This window comes from Oenanthe melanoleuca, chromosome 8 (genome assembly GCF_029582105.1).
Source record: "Oenanthe melanoleuca isolate GR-GAL-2019-014 chromosome 8, OMel1.0, whole genome shotgun sequence".
Classification (NCBI taxonomy): domain Eukaryota; kingdom Metazoa; phylum Chordata; class Aves; order Passeriformes; family Muscicapidae; genus Oenanthe; species Oenanthe melanoleuca.
In genome coordinates this window covers 11,097,699-11,121,762 of record NC_079342.1, presented here as the reverse complement: position 1 = coordinate 11,121,762, position 24,064 = coordinate 11,097,699, and the positions used below count along the sequence as shown (strand labels likewise).

Here is a 24,064-nt window from a genome sequence, read left to right as displayed (position 1 = left end):
CTGAATTTTCATGTTTACATGCTTTTTTACCTTATGCTTTTAGTATTTGTATTGTGCTTTTACAGCCTGCATGCAAGAGCAAATCTAAGCAAATAGCAATGTTTGTTAGAAGGTCATGAAAGAAAGGTCATGGTGTGTAGCATAATTAGTATGTTTTATTTATTGACACATTATTATTATATAGTCTATTTTGTTAATGATTCTGATCTATATTCAAATTATAATATACAAAGACCAAGAGATTTATGTCACTTATTTGCCAGAAGAGTTGGAGAAAAAGCAGAATGATTCTGAAGAGCCTATCCTGGACTGTCTTTCTAGGATGGTTTGTGTATAACCAAGTCTGAAACTGCAGTATGTACAGTGATTCACTTTTGTCACTAGAAGAGATGTAGTCAGTTGGATAAGGATTTTGCATATTTTTATTTATGCTGTTATTCGGTATCAGTATTTATTCTATTTGTATACTTTAAAACCACAAAAGTTCAGGAAATAACCCTTGCCATCTAATCTCATTTGCTATCACTTGAACAGTAAAGCAGTTATTGCAAAATCATAACACTTCACTATTCAAACAGATAGAGTTTTTATGACCCTCCAACTGAATTTTATGCCTGCCACTTATTACAGAACATTACCTTTAAGAGAGGCTTGCAGCTGGTATTGATGACAGGCAACAAGACATTTGTCACCTATCCTCTTGGGCAACAATGATCCAGGTGCAAACATAAGTTAGCAGATGCTCATTGGTAGGAAAGAAGACAACAGTTACTCTTTTGTGAACGAAAATGCTCCTGATTTGGTTTTGCATACATGACATTTTCAACAGGAATGAGAATCACTCAGCTAATCCAAGTCAGAAGTGGCAATCTCCACAGGTTGTACTTGGAACTACATATTCTCTGGTAAAATGTGGGGAAATTTGGCAGAAACACTGAAACAAGTTAGGAGCTGCAGAAATCAGTAATTTGGAATTTGTCACCTACATCTTTAAAGATTTAAAAATTAGATTGCACCTGGGCAGATAATATTGTTGAGATGCCCATAATGTGCTGTTTTCATACAGTCTTCTCTATCATTCTTTGAGTGTTTGTCATCTCCTAGTCATGCTGTTTCTGCTGAAAACATATTTGAAATAAAGGGAAAGGAAATGCCTAATGGGACTAGCAGATGGATTCAGCAAAACACTTCCACACTTACTGCAATTTTAAACAACTACACTGCTTCTTGTGGGGAGCAAACCAGTTAACATACATACTACCTGTCAGTACCAAACTTCTGCATTGGTACTTTTTATTTAATAGAACAGTTGCAAACATTGCTAGAAGAAGTTTTAAGGATTGCTTAATTACATAAGATGGCAATAATAGAATATTCTTGACTAGAATGTGTCTGCAAGTGCATGTAAATGTTCATATGAGAATAGTAGAATATCTTGTTCTGTTCAAGAAGCTAAGGCTGTTTAAGTGGATCTCAGTTTTCAGGAGACTGGAAGCAGATTGAGCAAAGCAGTAAGACCTGAGCTGAGCAATCACAGCTATTTGGTAATGGCACCAATAGCTTATTTCCTAGATATTTCTGTAATATAAACTGTAGGAGGATTGAATGTATGTATTTCCATTGCTTATTTCCACTGCACTGACCATGTCTTCATTAAAACTAAGACATCAATAATTCTTCACCTTATTTGAACCAAGAGTCCACAGGTAACTTTGTGGTAACCAAGGACTATAGCTTGGAAGGGACTAAACAGTAAATGCTGCAACCTTGTTAAATCATGAAAAATTTATTTTCATTACATATACATGAAGGTAAAAGATTTCAGTCAATAGTGTTTTGAACAAGCATTTCTGACATGAGCCTGTTACTGTAGCTAGGCTGAAACTTAATGCAAAGTTAGTGTTTTGCCTTTATTTAGTAATTCACTTTTAGTGTGTATATACAGAATTCATTTTCCTGTTAGAATACCAGAGACAGTAATATCGCAACATTTACATTCCTCATATAAAATGGAGTAATGTACATTTTCAGCTTGGTGTAGATACATAAATATGTACAAAATAAACATTATTGTAATTAACATATCAGACCTTTTATTATTTAGCAACATCAAAAGCAGATGCACATAGATTTAGGTGAAAATTGTGAAAAACACCTTTATGACATTAGTGACCATTATTTGCATATATGAAGTAGTACAGATAAAGACTTGTCTTTCAAGCCTTCTGTGGGCATCCAATAACTTTAGTAAAAAACCAAAACTAATTGAGAAGCATAAGATAATAATACATATATGTGTCATGATCAGATGGTTTACTAGGATCCATCTTGATCACAAAAGGATAACAATGTAAAACATACACATTTGTTCAGAGCATAAAATATTGCACAAAAGCAATTTCTTTTGAGGAAAATAATTCCTGTGTTTGTGAACAGCAAAACTGCTTCTTACACATTAAAGAAATAATATATTTGCAGTTTCTAAACCAAAGAACATTCAGTAATACTGTCAAAACTGTCATCCATCAACTTCTTCCCAGCCTGTTTTATGGCAATGGTATCTCATTAGCAAGATTTGGCAAAGAGAGAAGGCAGATAGACAGTACGTGTATATATATATATATCACAGGCCAGACCAAATCCAATAGTTACCTAAACCAACTGCTGGATGGTTTCAGTTCCCTCACAATTTCAGCCTTAAAGAAATATGGAAGTCTTCAGTGCTAGTCACAGTGATATTCATACAGTAGTAGAGTAAGATTCCATTCTTCTCTGCTTAGAAACCATCTTGTCTGAATTCCCAGTCTGAAGGGCACTTTCCTCTGTATCACTGTCACTGCTGTCTACAAGAGTGTCATCCAAAGACATCTGACCAGTCCTCCTGGGAAGATGAAAGTTCACCCCACTCTCCTGTATGGAGTTAGTTATAAAATCTTCATCAGAAGAATGAAATGATTCATCATCTCCTGTGAAATGGTTGACAATGTGAATCCCATCAAAAGTGGGTTGGTCTGAGAAGTTTCTCTGGCCTTTTAGACATTTGATCTGTTAGAAAAAGTAGAAGTTGACAGTTACTCAGAGATCAAGAGTCCAGCAATAAAAAAACCCCAAACAACAAAAACCAAACCAAAAAACAAGTGCACTTTCAAGAAATGCCTCATTGAATCTTACTGGATAAAATGAAAGATCTGAACGTAGCACATTTGATGATCACTTTGAGTATTAAAGTTTTAAGGATTAATAATCAAGGTACCTAGAGTCAGTAATGAGAGATTCTTCTTTTATTGCATCTTTAATATCTCCACAAGGATGGTTTATCTTCTAGAGCGGCCTATTTGTTTTGACAGCACTTTTGGCCTTAACATTTTACTTTTACAGCTCCATTCTTTCCCATATTGCCTGATTTCTTACTTGAGAAAGCCTCCCCTTCCAAGAACAGGGTCCCAAGTGAATATTGCCAGCTTCTCACAGTCACACAAAAAAATCTGTGAGAGTACATTTAGTTTGGTCTACATTGTAATGTTAAGTGTCTTAATTGTCTAATTCAGATCCAATGAGATTTCAGATCAAGTAGTATGGGAGAAATGTCTCTGTACAGCATTAAGAGATTGTAGTTGCAATTTTAAGAGAACATCGAACAAATTATTTTCTGACCATGGACAGATAATATTTTAATTCAATGTGCTGCACAGTGATACACAATTTCAACCATATATTTAAGCTACTCAAAACTAAGCACTAAAGTCTGCAAGTCCCCTGTTAATTTAATGGAAAATAACTGCAACTTATGGAAGACATTCTGGAGATTGGTTGTTTTTGTGGTGTTTTGGTTTGTTTGATCTAGAATTTCATTTTTGTTAGCTTTTAATAGAAAATACTTCAGGGTCAGTTTGACAGTCTAAGAGTATTAAGATAAAAAATCCTGAGGATGCAGATAAACATTAAAAATGTATTACAGAACCTTCCTAATGTCACTCTAAAAGCTTAAAAAGGAAGATGCACCAAGTGCTACTTTGGAAGTGACTTTTTACAGTAAGAGACCTGGAGAATAGAAGGAAAAAAATGCTGAAGAGTTTCTTTACCAAAATCTGTTTGTTTCAGAAATCTGAAGCAATATTCACTTTGATGAATAAGAAGTGCTTGTATGTCCTTGGTATTGACACCAATAGGAGATCTTTACCTGTCCATTTGGGGAAGAATCTCTGTACTTACCGTGGGGTCGTGCAGAAGATGAGGATAAAAAAGGAGTTGAAAAAAGATCACAAGAGTCATAATCATGCTAGAAGCCATTAAATTGCATGTTAGCACGTAAAAACTCCAGCTTTTGATGTTATAGCAAAAAATCCCTGTTAGGAATATAGGTACATGATGTAGATCTAAACCTTTGTTGTTACTATGCATACTAACATTAGTTTTTGGCATTTTCTTCACATACACATAGGCTGCTGTTGTTTCACGAGGAGTTTTTATAAAGAGAAGAAAAACACAGCTCCACACTTGTACAGCATAACTCGTGATGCAAGCAAAATCAGCTTATACCAAATACAAATGTATCTAGAATAGATAATTTTTGCTAGTTTATATACCTAAATGCAGGAAGCCTGGTATAGACATTTTTGTGTTATTTAGAAATATTATTCCTGAAAATACCCTGCAATATGATCAGATTAGCTACCACATGAATTTTCCAAAACAGCTATCAATTTTAGTCACTAAGAAAATAAAACACAGAAACCCAACAATTTCTCTCCACCCTCACCACAGGAAAAAAAAAAGAACTGCTGTACAAGTGACTACAAACTTCATATTAGAGTTAGAAATTATATGCTTTTAGGTCTGTATAGTTAAGCCATTGGTTCACCTGAAATTATAAAGGTGATAGTCAATGTTAGTTGTTTTGAATACTCAGAAAGCCAGGCCAATGACCTCAACTGTTTTCCTGAAGACTTAAACATGATACCTTTAGATGAAGTTATTTAGGTAACATGACAAAATCATGGTTTCACAGTTTTAGGCAGCAACCTTTCCAAATGGGAGTCTGTGGAAAATGCTGTTGGTGAAAATAATAATGAATAGATGCAGCCTTTGCCAATTCCTAAAGGGAGTCTCAGAAAACACTGTGCTATCTTTGTGCATCCTTTCATTAGGATAACAAATCTCTAACTTTCCAGAAACAGTTTTGATCTGCAGCTTTACACTTGCCTGCCTTTTTTCTTAAGCACTTCTCACATGCAAGGGGAAATAGACTGCTGCGAAGAAATATGAACATATTGCAGAGAATACACACTACACATCTATCAATGGTCATAGAGCATTGGTATCATCATCATATCAGTGGTCTGCTTCAGAAATGGCCACCTCAGCCAGAAAGCTGTGGCATAGACCTTGTTTGTATTATGGGGAATCATCAGGCTGGAGAGCAACTGCTGAAGAGGACAATAGGGTCCTGACACACAGGAGGCTAAGCTGAAATCCACACTGTCCCAGGGCAGTATACTAGGTTGCACTGAGAAGGGCAAGTGTACTTTCATAGTTCAAGATTATTCAAGGGCCCTTCAACCTAAATATTTGTTCAGGAGCATTTCTGAAGGAGCTTGATTATTTGGATTTTTTATTGCAGCGGAAAGGCTCTGTATGGCTTCTCAAAGCATTTGAAACAACTTGGAGACAGCCTGCACTCCAATGCAATTAAATACTAGCAGCCAAAGCCAGCAGAAAGCTCTAAAATGGAGGTTTCCTAAAATAAAGTCTTGTACTCTCACATAACTTTACAGTTTAGCAAGTGAGGCGCTAAACTTCTAGAACAAAAAGCAGTTTCTTTTTTCAAAGGAGGAATGTTACTGTCCTGTTGGCTCAGGACAACAGTCTATCAGCCTAATATAGTGTCTCTAACAATGACAACAGGAGTTCACATTACCAAGCCTCCATTCACTTGTCCAGAAGGTGTTGCAGCAAATATGAGTGAAATCTTTTTCTAGTTGCTCTGGCATAAATTTATAGCCCAGCCATCCATGACTGATTATATCATTTGCCGTTTACCTCCACATCTTTTTGTGGCAGTAAATTCCAGAAATTTCTTCATTTGTTTTAAACTAATCTACTTGTTTTAGTAATTGCCCCTAGATTCTAATAAGGAAGGAACAAGTGGTGAAAAGCGTAAACAGGCAGCAATCAAGATGACCATCATTCAGTTCCCTTTAACTTCCCTACATACTTTCCTTAAACTCTCTACATCCATCTAGATACCAAGTGGCAATACAACTCCCTTTATTTGTATTTTAATATACTTCCTGTTGATGCCCAATGTTGCCTTGTCTGATTTGGCTGGTGCTGCACGCTAAGCCAGTGTCAGAGGACTCAATACCAACTGAAAACATCTTTCCTGATTTGTAACTACCAGTTCTATGTTTGCCATTGCATAGGTATGGCTCAGATTTTGCAATAGATGAATAATCACCTTACTCACGCTGAAATTCACTTGTCAGCTTTTTAAGACAGACTTGAGATTCTTGCTGTCAGTGTTTCATTTGAACATGGAAAAAGAGCTTAAGGTAGGAATATAAAGCATTAGGCCAAGATCTTACCATTCATCTAACCAAGCATATCAAGACAATGGGAAATCTTGCTAAGGACTTGGAATGCAGGATGTGTGGACCCAACCCAAACACTTCCCCATACCCTAGTTCTACTCTATACTTAATCCCTGAAGAAACTACAGCCACGTTGACCGAAGTATGGACTTGCACCCCGGGTCTCTTAGTTTCTGTTCTCTTTTGTACAGTCGATATTGGTTAAAGGCTTTCAGTTTTGGGTCTGGCCTTCCTTCCTGTGAAGGGAACTACATCTCTGTTGCTCCAACAAATAAGTTTTAGAGGAACCTGTTTCTTACTGCTTCAGTTTTGCAAGAATCTCAAATCTGATCACATCTGCTTAAAAAAAAAAAATATATATGCAACCAATTAAAAACCAGGTCTGGTAAACCCCATGTGTTTTGCTTTTAATTCTCAAATCCAGGTCATATTGTCTAGTTGACTGCAGCTTCAACCCAGTTTTCACTACAGCACATTCACATGGTCTTTAGGACATTTCAAAGGGTTAATAACATGATGTGATCAAAATACATATCATCACTATTCTTTCAAAAGTCAGCTGAATCAAGAACAAAACCTTAATGTGTGCATTTATATACCTTCTTATGTCTAAAGACTTCAGCATTTTAAAGATAAACTGTATGTCTACTGGCCAACATATGAAAACATTGTCTTATCAGGAAACAGTGTATTTCCACAAATATAGAATAGCTGAAAAAAGGCTAATAACCAGATCCTTACACCTTAGAATAAACTTTCTTACCTGGTGCTGACTGCCTCATCAAGCCAGGCATGAAGGAGAAACAGTAAAGAGAAATTTAGAACTTTTAAACAATTCAAAAGGTCTTCTGTATTAAATCATAGAATCAAGCTTGAAAGGTGATAGTCAGTTACAAGCAAGTTATATTTCCGAGTCCCTTCGGGCTTTTTTAGTAGGGAACATAGGTCAAACTTTCAAGTGGAACTTTGTGAAAGAGTTCAACTTAAGCTCTGGGAAACATTTTTGTGTTGTAACCTGTGAGGTTTTAAGCTAGGAGTTCATTGGTGAAAAGTCAAATTAAAATGCTACTGTCTGCTCCCTTTAAAAGGTTTCAGTAACTAATTCTTGAAATTTACTCAAGTGCAAAGTAGCAAAGACAGGTTTTAACAAAGCTTGCCAATAAATATTAAATCTAGTCACAGGAAGATAACCAAGAAATACACAGAGATCAAAATACAACCACTACCTTGGGTGAATAAAATCAGTATTGGCAGAAGGCAGTGTGTCAATTTAAATGTTTATTTAAAGAATAAAGATCTTGAATTCTCAGTGCTTTTACTTATAAGAGGAATCTAAAAATCAGAGTTCCCTCTTTATTTGTTCCAACATTAGTAACAGTTGAAACTCTTCATAGGATTTCCTACTTAAAACCCAAGCATGAATCAAAAGAAAACTAGAATGTTACTGAAAATATGATATAACCACATCTAGCTGAAGAAACAAGTCATAAGGATTTTCAAATAGCTTTCCTATAACTCAGAAAAACATTGTCAACTTGGTACCAATGAAAACAGAGATGTAGAAAATTACAAGCGAATAAAAATAAATCAGTTATGATGTAATAAATTATAATCACATTTAAAATTAATAAAAGCAAACGAATTGAAGCTCTTAAAAATTCCTGAGACTCTCCACATCATCTAATGGGATCCCTTACCATACTTAACACCCGGCTGCTACTTACTGATGACTCTCCCACAGTAACAACATGATTCCAGTTTAAGGCATACAGTAGTACACTATCACTTCTTTAAAAACACTCCCCTTAACTTCTTTTGGAAAAATGCTTATCACTGCAAATCAAGTAATTGGAGCATCTCCAACAGAATTAGTGGGAAGTATGTTTCCATTAAGGACACCAATATCAGTCCAGACAAATACTACATCCAGCAGGTATTAGAATGCAGAAGCCCTGTACTCAGCACTGCTTAGGCTGCACTTCAAGTACTGTTTTCAGACCTGGGCCTCTCAGTTTAGGAGGGATGTTGAGATGCTTTAACATGTCCAGAGAAGGGCAACAAGGCTGGTGAAAGTTCTAGAACACAAGCCCTATGAGGAGCAGCTATGGGCACTGGGGTTGTTAAGCCTGGACTGGATAAGGCTCAGGGGAGACCTTATCACACTCTACAACTCCCTGAAAGGAGGTTATAGCAAGATAGGGGGTCTTCTCCCAGGCAACCAGCAACAGGACAAGGAGACAAAGTCTTAATCTGTGCTTAATCTTTGCCAGGGGAAGGTTAGGCTGGACATTGGGAAAAAATTCTTCATAGAAAGAATGAGTGGGCATTGGAATGGGCTGCCCAGGGAGGTGGTAGAGTCACTATCCCTGGAGGTGTTTGAGACTGGATGTGGCAATTAGTACCATGGTCTAGTTGATAAAGCAGTGTTAGGTCATGGTTGGACTCAATGATCTCAAAGGTCTTTTTCAACCTATTTAATTCTGTAATTTTTTGAGTTTATAAATTGATTCAATCTAATATAGGTGCAGTATCATTTATCCACTTCTTCAAGTAATTGCAGCAAAAAAACCCTTAAACTGGCAGCAGTAGCTAATCAGAAATCAGAGCAAGTAGTAAACTCCAAGCTGGAACAATCCCACTGTAGGCCCAAGCCAGAACAGTGGTGAATGACAATATTAAATATCTGAATAGACCTAGGCTCCTTTTTCTGGCTGTGCCAGTATGGCTGCTATTCTTAAAAGTTAAAAAATCTAGAGAGTGTTTGGACTTAATTTTTTTTTTTTCCACCTATAGTAGGTTTAAAAGCCTACTTAAAAGAAATGAGATACTACAACATGAATCTGCCCATTCATCATTAGGTCTTCGGAAACCAAGATTTTGTACGCGATTAATTACTAATGACTCCTGTTTAAGGAAACTATTACCTTTGTTTTTTAAACTCATACTTTTAAAAGCATAACCAACATACTGCTGTACAATCTAAAATATTTATCTCAAATGAACTTTACTGACCATAGCAGTCAGAGATAAAACCCTTCCAGTGTGTTGTAAGTGAAAAGCGAAAGAGCAGCAGAAAATTTCCAAGACTGAGTAATTTCAGGCTTTGGGGGTTTTTTAACAGCATTTAAATATTTGGCCTCTGTTTTAAATTGCCAGCTTCTATAAGTCATTTAGTCTAAGAGTAATACAAAACGTATTACAAAATCCCTATAGCTGTCAGAAAGCTTAAACAAAATCTGCAGAACAATTTTAATGCATTAAAAGAAAGCTCATCTCCAGTTGTCCACCTGTTTATTTCATACCACTCTGAATGTACTCTTAAATTTTTTTTAAGTTTTTATAAAAAGTGGGTTGTTTCAACATTATCATTTTGAGTACTAGAGCTAAAATGAAATATGATGTTAAATTAAATGTATGTTGTATATAAGTTTTACCATAGGCAAGTCTGCTGTATAGTAAACGTGACAAAGATAAAAACCAGCAACAAGTGCTCAGACCAGAAGGTTTCCAGTGAATCAGAACAGGAAACCAATAAAGCTATCAATGGGAGGTCATGACTTTTTGATCACTGCACTATATGGTTTAAGTATCTGGTTTTGATCTAGTGCAGTATAATCAAGTTAAACTTTGAAGTTAGGTATCAAATATACAATTGAAATAGCAACAGCACTGAGGAATACCCAACTTTAATGCTATTTTGAAAAGAAGTCAGTATTAGGTAACTGTCAGGTTTTATTTCTTGTGGGAATTTTTCTAAGAGGTGACAGGTTTATTGTAGTGAGATTGTGTGCAATTCCAAAGAAGTTTCAGGATCACAGGCCTAGGATTTTTCTTTCTACCTACTAGCTAGTTATTTATAGAAGTTCCCAAAAACTCTTTCTACAAGAAGCTCTAATGGAAGTGTTTGTTTGCAGTGAGGATACAGCAACGAAAGTATTTTAAAACAGCAGTATAACCACACTTAATATACCACAATTATTACCATCAAGAAAATAAGAAATCTCAATACTCCTTCTCTCTACTGCATGCATCTATAAATACAATCGTTACTGAAACCTCAAGTATTAACTAGAAGGTACTGGCTGATAGAGACTGAAAATGCGCCCATTACAGGCAGCAGTTACAGGAAATGAGCATTTCACACTTTTACTGTGTCCTTTAAAAGCAGGACTTAAGCTCAGCATTTTTAAATGGACTAAGTAACATTTTTGCCCCTGACTGCAGAAACTACTTTCATCTGTGCTGGCTGCCACTCAAATTGATAAAAGAATTTTAGAAGGTGCTTCCACCGCATCTCCACTGTTTACCGTGTTTATATTCAGATAAGCTTACAGGGACCTATTACAAGCTAATATACAATAATCTTCTCCTGAGCTTATTTTCTCCCATAGCTGCTACAACACACGATTTTTGCAAGGAACAACCACTCAGATAAACCAGTAGAACCTCATTTCCTCCATTTTTCAATCCCCAAAACTTGATTTAAAGGTGGAAAAACATGACAGAGCCTGACTTAACTCTAATCAGTAAAGCACAGGTCCCACAGCTTCAACAAACAAGAACATTATAATGCCATGATAATGAAATAACTATCTCTAATCAGTTTACTTGCTTTGGCAATCCACACAAAATTTAAGGGACACTGTAATTAATTATAGCTAGCTATATTCATCTCTAATGCTGCACTCAAGAACTATTACATTGCTCAGCAATACTCATCTGGAGCTGAGATGTATAGGATACAGTCAGGAAAAACAAGGGGGAAAATGTTTATAAAAACAGCAATCACCAATCTTCATTTATTTTAGCATTGAATTCAATCTGTCACTAGTGGCAGTGAAACAGTTAAGATTCATACCAAAAACCATTGCCCTCATCCAAGTAAACAAATACCTGTTCCATTTAAGGACAGACTACATCACTGTCCTGGTTACACTGATCACATTTAGAGGTTTTCTTCATCCTCACAAGAGATGGAAAATATTTTGTTGCTGGTGTTACCGGGGGAAAGGGAGAGGAATCAACCTTATCTGATGCAAAGATGATGATTCATGGAATGAAGTACCATCATTATGGAATCAATACTGTCATTCTAGGCAAGTGTAACATGTCTGCATTAATTACACTGTAACCACTCGAAGTTAATTGAATTAAACAAATGATGGTCATAACATATTCAGGGATTCCACTATATCTTCCATCTGCCTGTTGACTGCTTATTTAGCGAGATAGTTTCTAAAGCTAGTTTCTTTATTAAGGGCAACTAAATTGGAAAAAGTTACTGGATAATTAAGTCTCCCAATCAGTTCAGTTTTTCAGTAATAATCTGGGTATTATCGAGCCAGTATAACATCTGACTCTTTTAAGGGCCAGCTGAATTAAAGGAATAAAGCAATTCACTTTTCTAAAGTATAGAGTATATATTTAACTATTGTTGTAGACAAAGCTGCTACATTAGATTGGGTGTTTGCAAACCACATGACCTCACAAACGCTATCTTATCACATCACAGGTTCCTCAGACTGACCACAACCACTTAAATCAGACTCTGCCAGCACAGAGGTTCTGCAACTTTGACACATACTAGTAAAGCAACTACATTTTTAGCTGTCCTTGCAAGAGCTTTACTTGTAGGGAGGGAAAAATCTGATCATCTCTTGTCCACCTGTTTTTGCAAGATACGGTAAAAGAAAAGCACATGATTTATTGTGCTATAAACTTCCACCACAAGCTGAAATGCTTACTTTGTAAATCTGAGGGCTAACATATTTCCTTTCAGGGACAACATTTCTTATCAAGTAAGAAAACATTTATAGAGAGTCACATATTTGGAAAGCATTTGTCTAGTTTAAAAAAAAAAAAAAAAAGAACTATTAGAAGATGTTAATGTGACTAGTCTGTATTGAGAAACAAGTGCTTTACAAGAGTTAATACAGGACTTTCAACCAGCATTACTGAAAACTATATTTTACCAAGAACTTTGAAGGTAAGACTGAAGTAAAAATTTACTGGAATGAATTCCAATAAAACTCAGGTGGTTTTAGGAAAGTGAGCAAGTAAAATGACAGCTTCCAAGAGACAAATGCATTTGTGCTTGTACTACATGAAAAAGGAACAGTACACTTTTTCCAGAAGAAATGGGAGGGAGTGGGAAATAACTTTTCAAGAGACTGAGTAGAGAACAGCATATCTAATTGCAAATATTACAGAAAGAGGATGAAGCCTTTTGGGCCTTGCTGGTTTTGTCTGAATTCTGATGAAAGAAATATTACCAATTTCTGTTCCTTAGGTACTTAAATGGTGATAAATCTCATCTTCTCTCATTCTCATTTGCACATATGATCTGATTCACTGCTATCCATCACTCTAAGTATGTCTTCAGAGAACTTGAAAAAAATTCTGGTAGGTTAAACTTTAACTAGAATTCACTTTCCCCAGTTATTCCTCATCTCTATTATGCAAAGCTATGTTATTTACTCCAAGCTACTTGCTCTGCTTCTGAATGTAGTTTAGTGGTGCATCAGATAAGAGAATATTTGATTTGGTAAGCATTGAATTAGACTCAATGGAAACCTAATAATAAAATTAACAAAAAAAGGAATAATGGTTCCCACTGGTATCCTATCCCCAAGCCCAGGTGCAATTATTATGAGAGAAATAGGAGCTAGGAATGCTGCTAGAATTGGCCAGTCCATCTTGTGCTACTCCAATGGGCCACAAGCAGAATCATAATTGTGCTCTCATCTATGGCCAATGCAGAAATCATAATTTAACTGCTTGTAAAGACATTCCCTCATCTCTTCAGGGGACAACTGAATTAATCTGTGCTGGGGCCCAGAACCACTCACTAATTTAAGATTATCAGCTAATAATAAAAAAGACAAGAAGGAAATAATTTGACAGCTTTAAAACACAATTTACCTACCATATAAGTTTATGGTATTTAAGACTAAAGGAACTGTTAATGTGGTTTAATATTTCATTCTTTTTGCTATAGTGCATTGAATTTTATTTAGGTATTAAGTAGTGTGGCCCATGTAGGTGAATTTTTTTAATCCTTCACACTAATGGGCTACAAGTTCACTTTCCCATTTCCGTTTTAGTCTCAGCAGTGAAAGTCTAGAAAGCTAATGGAAGTTGCAGGATGTATCCTTAATTCAGCTATGTAACCAATTACTTTGTTTTGTCACAACTTATACATTATTTATCCTCAAAGTCATTACTTAAAGTGTCTTGAATTTTATTTACACAAGCAAAATCTTTTAAAAGCATAGTATTTAATCTCCGACTTTTATATCTCTTTTCATTAAGCCAATCTTAAAGTGTTAGCTCACTAGGAGCACGATGAGACCAAGAGATAACACCTATATCAGAATTCTACTGACTGCATTAGGTTCTTAAAACATAATATCAGATCCATTCCTAGATAAACTATACCTATGTGGAAATGGAAGAGTAGTAAACTAATGCTCACTACTTCTTTGAAGAGCCATCAAGTTTTCAGATACTGAAATGGGAAATACCTTAAAAAAACCCCCATTTTCTGCACTGTCAATATGCAAGAATTTAATCTCTAGAATTACACTTAAAAGGTACTTTAATGAAGTCTTATAAATGCATGAAAATTTTTTTGACAGAATAGTAATGCTCCAGTTACTTGCTATCTTGTTCTTTTCCATCAGCCATGCTGAGATATTGTTAAGTGGGTAAGTTGCAGCTTCTAAATGTTAGACCAGTGTGCCACACTAACATCAGAATTTTGGTTTTCATTCAAATATCAAACACACCCCCATAAGATTTGCACAGCATCCTTGCTTCTTCTCAAAATATTGCAACTAAATATTTATCAAGAGGATATCTCATTAGAAAGAAACAGCTAGGAGAAAACTCTGTATTCTCCCTCTGACACTGGTCAATAGCAGACGCATGCACCAAAAAAGACAAAACATGTAGTGGTACTTTCACAATATTCTTCCTAAACTCCAGCAATTATCTCTCAAAATTCATAGCAGGTGGAATAGTGCCTGCAGATGCACAGATAGCCCATTTCTTCAGTTTTACTATGCCATCTTAAACATCCCTATTCCTGTTTTCTAAGGAAAAATGTCTTAAGTAAAGGAAGCACTGTTTCTATACATTGCTGTTGCCTTCATAAAGCTGTCCTCTAACACGCATAGCCAATATACATCTGCAATCCCAAACTGTAGAGACTACTTGTGTGGATGATACAACGGTGCCTGAAAAAGGCCCTTGGGATTTTGTGCCCTGAGACAATGGAACTTTTCATGAGAGATGCCTCCTTCCCTGCCAAAACCCCTGTTACCATTTAGGATTTCTATTGGTTTTTAACTTGACTAGATGATTGGTCTTTTCCTTACCTAGAATCTTAAAGTAATTGGATAGTTTCTCAACTCATAATTTTAATGGTTAGAATTTCAATCCCTTTGAAACCTATAAAGATCCCTTGCTATATGCTATGTAACCAGATTTTGCTAGTGGAAACCCTTTGGACAAATAAACTGCCTTCGGAACCTCTACAGCAAGTCCCGGAGTCTCTGTCTCTTGTTAGTTGTGTAGCTGGCACTCTGCCTCGGGAGCTCTCGGAGCTATCCGGTCTCCTGTAGCAGCCGGGAGCTAGAACCACCCTAGCCCCAGCAGCCACATACTTACTTTTGTACAAACAATATCTAAGGCAGAATTCGGCTTTTAATATGAAAACTGTCATAAGATTAAACCAAATCCACGTTTGAAATACTATAGTATACAAAGATAAAACCCTGAAATTTTACAGCAAAAACAAACACATTAAAGGATTCCAAGAGCAACAAAAATCACCTAACAGTGTGACGGAGGTAAACTTTGTACAATTTCATGTGAAGCAACTTAAGTTTAAGCACTTCAGTCCTAAATCACAAAGTCTGAAAGACTGGAAACCACTTGCTTTTGTCTCTAAAGGTGTCTTGTGGTCTGCCAGTGTAGTTTGTGGGTAAGCACATCAATTCTAATCTTTTGTACCACTCCTGTAATCTAGGTAACACATACAAGCCTTGCAACATCCAACAGGAAGCAGAAGCAGCTGCTGGGTAATATATATAAAGTGACTGCACATATGGAGAGGTAGTGCATGAAATGCAGAACTTCAGCAGTTTATAAATCATTTAATTCCATTCAGTTTAGATTCAAAGGAAAAGGTGGGAAACTACAAGCAACCTCCTCCTCGTTTCTCCAGTATATGATTTGTGTTTAAAAGAATAACAGCTTGTTCAACAGTCATAATTTTTCTTAAGCTTTCAAATTTACTTAATGGAGACTTGTAACAGGCCAAACTTACAATGTATTCATTTCCACACAGCTTAACAGCTTTACTTCTACTTAGTGATAATATTCTCTTGAACAGTAAAAATGTTTCACAGAAGTTGCTTTCACTTAACATTTCTGTATCTAATTAAATGCAACTTCTGTGAAATACTAGCAATCCTGGCACAACCTAGAAGTATCTAACCAGGGTACAACCTTACAGTGTCTGTGTGGTCATACCATTTATATTACATCAATTAAAGCACATGAACTGGAAAGTCAAGTGACACAATATTCTGATCACTAGATCTTATTTCTCCTGTGCCAGACACAGGGCAACCAAGCTTCTGTATTTACTGACAAGAGTAACAAAAGCTGCTTCACAGAAGCTGCAGCCTGTTGGGGCTGCACAGTAAGAAAGCATTTTAAATTAACATCTCACTCATCTAGAAGTCAAGAATGCTGCAGAGGTAGCTTTAAGAATGGGAAAGAAATGAAAGAAGAAAGAAAATGCTAGGTGGAAAGACTTAATGAAAACAGCAAATGGCAACAGGAGATTCTGAAAAGGCCGAGTGTCTAAGGCTAGTACATATTAAAAGCTCTCAAAGAAGTTTCCATCACGACTTCCTGTTTGTGATGATCCTCAACATTTCAGGTTTTCACACTAGTTTCAGCCTTCAACAATAAAGTCATAAGTCACAACCACCTAACAACTTTGTGCCCAATAAATCACAAACTCAGCCAATAAGGAGGAAAGGAAGTACAGCACTTAATATACATGACTTACCACAGGATTAGCTACTGGCTAACAAGAAATACTTCAATCTGAGTGTCCTTTCATTATGCATCAGCTGTTCTTTGAATACTGATAAGTTGTGTAAAAGATTACAGGATAGCTGTCAGTAACTTTCTAGGCAATGAGCATAAAACCAGATATGTTTACAAATGTTCAAAAGTAAGTAATAACTTACTTCAAAGTAAGTAATAACTGGTCTACATGTATTTAATTTCTGAGTGAAGTTATGGTTGCACTGAGGAATTTAAGAACTGTTTCACTATTTTACGTAACATTACAAATTACACTTAATATTTATATTCTAACCCATATTTGGTTGTTCAAATCAGTGCAAAGAAAGAGGTGCATGTAAATAGATTTAAGATAATGTGCATAGAACCATAGATTTCTTAAGGTTGGAAAATGCCTCTACAGAGTCTAACCATTAACTTAACACTGCAGCGTTCACCAGAAGTTGACAACTTCTGGTTATAATGTTTTCAAAGCTCCAAATTTTGTCTGTCTGTTCTCCTGAAGTGTTCATCAACTACATGTTTAAGACTTACTCTGAAGTAGTTAATATTCAACTCAGCTTACCATGCTACAGAAATCCTCTGGTTAGGTATAAAAGGAATCAGACAGGCGGCTTGTTAGAACAAGCCAAAAATCCAGTAATTCAATTTATAGTTATTTTACTGTATTTGAATGGTAAGAAAAAAGGCATGTTTTTCTATTTAATTACCTTCTACATTTAATACCAATGTGGCTTATTGGCTCCGTTTTGGGTACTATACTACCGATTTCCAGTATGTGCAGTTTTATTCAGTAACAGGAACACAACTTGAATTTACTATAAATAAGACACATAATTGGGGATACAAAGGATTGTAACATAGGTTACCACATTGGAAAGAATGAGAGAAATATCTCAATATTAAGGGCCAAACTTCTTTCACCCAGAAAAATCAAGAGATGGTACAGCAGCAGCTTGTTGCACCTGTGCCATAGCAAACTTCCACCCCCAACCCACCTTTTAGTGAAGAATTTAGCTTTAGACACTGGGCAGTAATAGAGACTCTGCTGTCCTTACTGGTATTCCTCACTGATATCCCGGATTTGCCCTGTGCCAGGCTACTAGCCTGGCTTGCAAACACTGAGGAACAGTAGACCTTTCACAAGAGCTCTGCAATTAGGATGGATCATGCTGTTGCCACAACTTGGCACCATCGCCATCTGATGGATGGTATCACAGAATAGAATTAAAGCATGTAGCTCCTCCAGGCACCACTGACACAGAAACATTTACATTCACACTGCTGGCCAAAGGCACAAAATAGTGTTTATCCAAAGGCCAGAATATGGACTTAGTCTGCAGTTACTTATGTTCAATGTAATATTTGGTCATTATTTTGTTCCATCCTTCAGATGGAGAACCTGCAACTTTTCTAGTGTAAAAAAATGTGTAAAAATGCAGTGTAAAAATGCCAAAGAGGAAAAAAACCTGTTACATAAGCAGAATCAACTCTGATGGCCATGCCAAGACATTTAATCTTGTTTCACACATCTGTCCCACTCCTACCTTAAATTATAACTTTTGCTTTAATTAACATTTGCTTTTATGTGCAGTTTAAAGTTACATTATTACAATGTATTAGAAGGTAACTATACAGTCACCAAAAGCTCTCTTCCTTCTACAGTGCCTTCTACATGCTAACCAGCTGGGAGATTGTGGTCAGCATGTCACATACACCCTCACCCTATCTTCAGGAAGATGCATTTGCAAATGTGTAACGTTTCTTTTAGCTTTTGCAGAAGTAGAATCAGAAAGCAGCTAGCCAAAAAACAAAGAACATGGTCATTAATGGATGTATGCATGAAGACACTTCAGTGCAGATTTAAGGAAGTTGTTTATTTAACTGGCATTGACTGAACTATACTTCTAACATCTAGCAGTTGAGAGCAAACATTTTTGCCTCTTCCTGTTGCCAATTTTCTTCAGATTTTGCTTTTTGAGGAAACACTGCAGGAAACACTGCTTTCCCTCTTAAGAATTTATTTAAAAACTAGAAAAACAGATAGGTAACAGTAAGGGGGAAAGGGAAAATAAATCACTAATAAACAAAGACTTTCAGGCTTGAATAAAGTCTGTGTAAAGAAACATGCAGAATGCTGCTAAGGTAGCACATCTCTATTACACAGAGTTTCATAAAAATCACAGAATGACTAAAGTCAGAAAAGATCTGTAAAATCATCAAGTCAAACCATTTCTTCTTACAGTTCCTATATATCCTAGAATGATTTCCTTCCTATAGTGTTTACCTAGTTTGGAAATGAAAAATTTAGCCACCACAAAGCACATATCTGGAAGAGGAGTGCTCTTCTACATGGAACTACTCAGACTCTACTATTGTTGAAACCCATGTTCTTCATAGCATATCCTTTCTGTCAAATTGAAATGCTGATAAAGTTTTGACTAGACTGCTGGTATTACATAGAATTATCATTATTCTGTGAGCTTATGAACCTCATCTTCTTTCCAGCCTGTTCATATTAACTTATACACATTAAAGATGTACCATATATTGCCTGCCTTCATGACAATTCAGTTTCTCAGCCAGGCATATAACAAATGCTTGTATAGAGAAAACTATGAAAGAGCTTTCCAAGATTAATTCTACTTTTCCCTCAAAGTAGTGTTTTTTACTTTTTGAACCTACAGTGAGCAGAGGGAAAAAGTCAGTACAGTGCCTTATTTTGTTCATAATGCAAAAATAGACTAAATATCTGGCTTTCTGGGAATTCTTCAAGCAAGCAACAAAGAAATCTAATTAGAGTGTTTTAGTGGAGAAAGACAGGTTATTGATTTTTAAATCTGTTTTTAAGTGAGCTTAATGATTGGTAAAGGTGCTGGACTGATGGCTCTAGAGACTATCCTCAATCTATAGCATAGTGATCTATAGCACAGACAACATTCCAAGATCGTCAACTGTGTTATAAGTCTCAAGGGATGGATCCTAAAAGCTTGGATCTACTCAGATTGTTATGAAAAGACTATCTACACTTAAAGAAAGGAGTGTTTATTTAATAAAAGCAAAAAGGCAAGAAACAATTAGGTTGAATTGTTCTATAATCCTATAGTTTTAAGCAACACTCTCAGAGTTGTGTATGAATAGGCTAGAAAGAGACTGCTGCAAAGATGAGCAGGCATTTTGCACACGATGGAATATTAGGTAAAGAAATTTCTTCACAATGCAGCACGAACTGAAATGAGCCAGTGAGCACAGGAGTTACATAAGCCATTTCGGTTTCAAGACCTTCTGATCTTTTTAACTAACAGAAAGTTACTACAACTATTAGAGCAAGGAAGTTTGAAGACAGACATTTCATAGACTGAAGGTTTTGGCAGTTTAAAACTTAAAAATCTGTTAACTGGTATTAAGCAAGCATCCTTTTTTTTTTTTTTTTAAGCAATCTCAGTATACTATCACATAAAATTCATCCTCACAACAGCAAGAACCAGAAAATTTACACATTGATTCTTCTACTTGCACAAATGAAGTTTAGCTTCTAACTACAGCGGCCTTAATAGTTGTAGCAAATAAAGACATAAAGGGGCTTATTTTCATGTATGCAGTTCCAAATGGAGTAAATGCAACACGAATATGATCAACTCATGAAATAAGGGAAAAAGCCAAGACAGAACATAAATTCCAACCCCATTTAAAGTCAAATCACATAACTAAACACTATTTTGTTCTCTTACCTTCCAAGATAAAGGCAAGGTTCATGTATAAGAGTTTTATTGCATTCATTTAAAATAATGTATTTCAGCAAAAACAGGTACTGAAGATGTAATAACTATTAAACAAGCAGAACTTGCCACAGGTGAAAGGACAAAAGGTATAAGTGATCAGAGACTGTAGTATAATATCACTTACCTCATGATGCAGCTCAGCTATCTGATCTTTCAGTTCTCTGATGTACTGGTTAGAATCAGATTTATTAAGCTGCCCTTGAATTTTTCCTTCTTCTTTCTGTTTTGGTTAAAAAAAAAAAAATCACATTCAAATTATTCAAAGATCTACTATATTAAAAATCTTATTTTAAGTGTCTGCATATTTTTGTCACGAGCAGAAGCTATTCCCAGATACCACCCAGCATTTTAATTTGGTTGAAGCTACAGCAGGTATCTAGAGGTGACAGTGGCTCAGACCAAGCTGACTCTCCATAGCACAAGGCAGGATTCTATGGAGGAGCATTAAGAATTAACAGGTTCACAGGCGGAATCCACATCCTAAGTACATGAGACTGCATTTTATTAAACCTCTCCTACAGAATACTGTCAATACATGGAACATATCTTAGTGTGTCTTACTTTCACTAATGTCAAGTTTACATTTAGCAACAAGACCTTTCCTTTTGTCACTTAGTAAACAAAACAGTCCTTTCCTTTCATTGTGGGTCATGCACCGGGAAACACTACATATGACAAGCTTCTTTTGTCCTGTAAGAAGAACTGTAACATCCAAAATATCGTGGTATTTGTCACATAGGCATTCCAGAGAGTAAAACTGAAGAGAGGAATGTCCCCTAATATCAATGCTACAAGAGGTATACAGAAAAACTGGCAAGTAAAAAAAAAAACAAAAAACAAACAAAAAACAAACAAACAAACCAAAACAAAAACAAACAAACAAAAAACAACCCAAAAAAACCCAAAAAAAACCCCAACAAACCAACCAACCAACCAAAAAAAAAAAAAACATGAAGAGGGATATGACGTTTCCCTCATTTGTCAATCAAATGCAGTTTCTACATTTCATGATGCTTAAAAAGGTTTCACTTGCATTGAATGCCTGCAGCACTGGTATCCATCTTGTCCCTAAAGGGAATCCCAATGTGACTGAACCACACTTGGCAGATCTGAGATAAATAATCACCTTGATGAGGAATGCACCCCATGTCTTCTACTTGCTAGTAATAAAATGCAGAACAACTTTGCTCTTGCCTTTTTCCAGCTAACTAATTTCTAAAGCAGCCACCAGCTCAAGATAATGCAAGCATCTTGGTTTTATGCAATTTTTTACCTTGACTGTAAATCACACATAATATTTGCATTACAGAAATACAAATATTATGGGAATATCTTGTTTTTCTACCTATAGCTCATTTTGCTGGAGTTTTAATTACACTTGGAGAAAAAACCAGTTTACTTCAACAGCCAAATTGAAAGTCATTAGCAAAGAGAGGTTAAATACCTTTTAAAATTAAGAGTGTTAACTGCTTGTCAAAGTACAAGACAAAAAGCTTTAATGGAAAGGTTCCTTTAAAACACCCCTCTGAAATATAAACCCCAGGACAAAACTATGAGGAGAAATAACATGCTACCTTCCAAACCCTTTTGCTGAGTGAAGAGAACAATCTAGAATACTGTCAGTATTGGCAATATCAAAGCAATATCTCTTTTTTCAGGTTTTGTTTTTCTTGCAGTGAGGTATGTATTACAAAATTACTCAATAAATAATTTTTCATATTCACTATTCATTCCCACAATTTGTAACACAAAGAACAAGATCCTTTAATGCATAATTCCAACCTAGTTTACAAGGTAATCTATGGCCAAATTCACACATATGCACAAAAATAGTATTAATATTAACAACGGTTCCTGTCCTCGATAGATAAAAAAAACCCCAAATGTAGCCTAACCCCATCATCTGTCTATGACAATGACTACTGGCCTATGAAACAAAAGAAACATAACCTGCAGAATAAAAATACATCAGCATATGAAAAAATCTTCCTTGCTGTCAGACACTAAGATTCCATACAATGAGCATGACCTGATCTCTTGAGGCAGCAGGAATATCTGGGAGAAATGCTTAAGTCTTTTCCCTCTGTTTGAAATCTTGACTTTCCCATTTAAGCCTCTTACTCTATGGACTCTACTATGTCACTACACACTGTGCAATCAAAATGCAACAGTAAAGCAATGTTTTAGCAGAAATATAACAGGGAAGCCATAGCCCTTCTGAAAGAGAAGTGTAATAAACAGCTGAGCTTACATAGAAACTGGGTATACAAGCAGCCATGAAACAAGCACTCCCAATGTCAGTCCCTAGAAACTACCAGCAGAAGCAGGAACATTTAGTAGGATGGGTTTGGCACACAAATAGCTGAAAGCTGTTTGCACATATCATATGGCAATTCCACACTTCCATTGCATTTAAGTGGTTTTATGGTTACTTTTTGTATTAGAAGTAGCACTATAAAGTTACTGCAGATATTACAGAATTTTGTGTATTTGCTCGTGGAAGAACTGACTGTAGCTACAGTCAAGTTGGAGCTGAATGGAAGGCATTAAGCCTAGCTTGCAAGATGTCCATTATTAATGAAAGGCAAGTAAGTTTCAGTTTTCTTTTTAGAACTACAGATTTTTGTAGAGCTGGCAATTCACAGAAAAAAAAAAGTAACCCTGCAATAGCATTTTCTACAAACATATTTTTAAAAAGGTCATGCTGTAACTTCCTCTTGCAACATTCAAAATGCAAGGGATCACAAGCTGATCTTTGTAACTTGCTGGAAAAAAATCAGCTTCCTAATTAAATAATCCCATGTTCTGTGGGCTACCAAGTCAGTCTGCAGTGGATAAATTGGAAGGATGACATAGAAAAAATATTAGGACAAGGTATTGTCTTCTTTGCAGCTGCTGTTCATCCCTGACCAAAAGAAAAATATAGTCTGCTAAGTTGATCATGCCATTGTCTTTTAAAGATTCTTAGGCAAGTGTGGTAGCAAACCACTGGAAATCATACAGGAGTCAGACTGATATTTCTCATCAATACATACATTTTTACACTAGTACAAAGTATTACCATGATCTTCCAAATTGTTTCACCATCCAGTGACATTTCATGTTAGAAAGTAATCTGAACTTAATGCAAATAATTCCCACCTTCTGATGAGCGTTCATTAATCAAAAGCAAATTTTAATGTGAGGAACTTAAATTTGGTAGCAATATTCTTTAACAGTAGTTTTTCTTTAGGGGAGCTTGACCACCCTTCAGCCTCCTTTTCTCCAAACTAAATAAGCCCAAAATCCTTAGCCACTCCTCACAGGACTTTTTTTTCAGCCCTTTCACCAGCTTTATTCCCTCTGGACATATTCAAGGACCTTCACATCCTCCTGAAATAGTGGAGCCCAGGTAACTATACACAGTAATCAAGTGAGGCCACACTACCAGTTACTACATAGTCACACAGACAAAAGAAAAATTAAATTCCTTTCATGCAGCTTAATTTCATTTAATGCTTCCTATTGTGGCGTTTCCTTTAGTAGGAATTGGACATTTAACTCTGCATTACTTGTACATTGTGCTTGAATGCTTTTGTACTACTGTGC

The 24,064-nt window shown here is 36.0% G+C and overlaps 1 protein-coding gene across 11 annotated transcripts in view; it reads right to left on the bottom strand.

Moving 5' to 3' along the window:
- Window positions 1-404: 404 nt before the first annotated feature.
- EVI5 (ecotropic viral integration site 5) overlaps window positions 405-24,064 on the bottom strand; it is a 75,066-nt gene continuing 51,406 nt past the window's right edge. For all 11 annotated transcript variants that reach the window (XM_056498050.1, XM_056498044.1, XM_056498047.1 and 8 more), the window contains 2 exons: window positions 20,601-20,696; window positions 405-3,045 (listed from right to left, as the gene is read on the bottom strand). In XM_056498050.1, coding sequence (XP_056354025.1) covers window positions 2,740-3,045; window positions 20,601-20,696 — 402 coding nt within the window. In that variant the 3' untranslated portion in view covers window positions 405-2,739. The remainder of the gene's footprint in view (window positions 3,046-20,600; window positions 20,697-24,064) is intronic.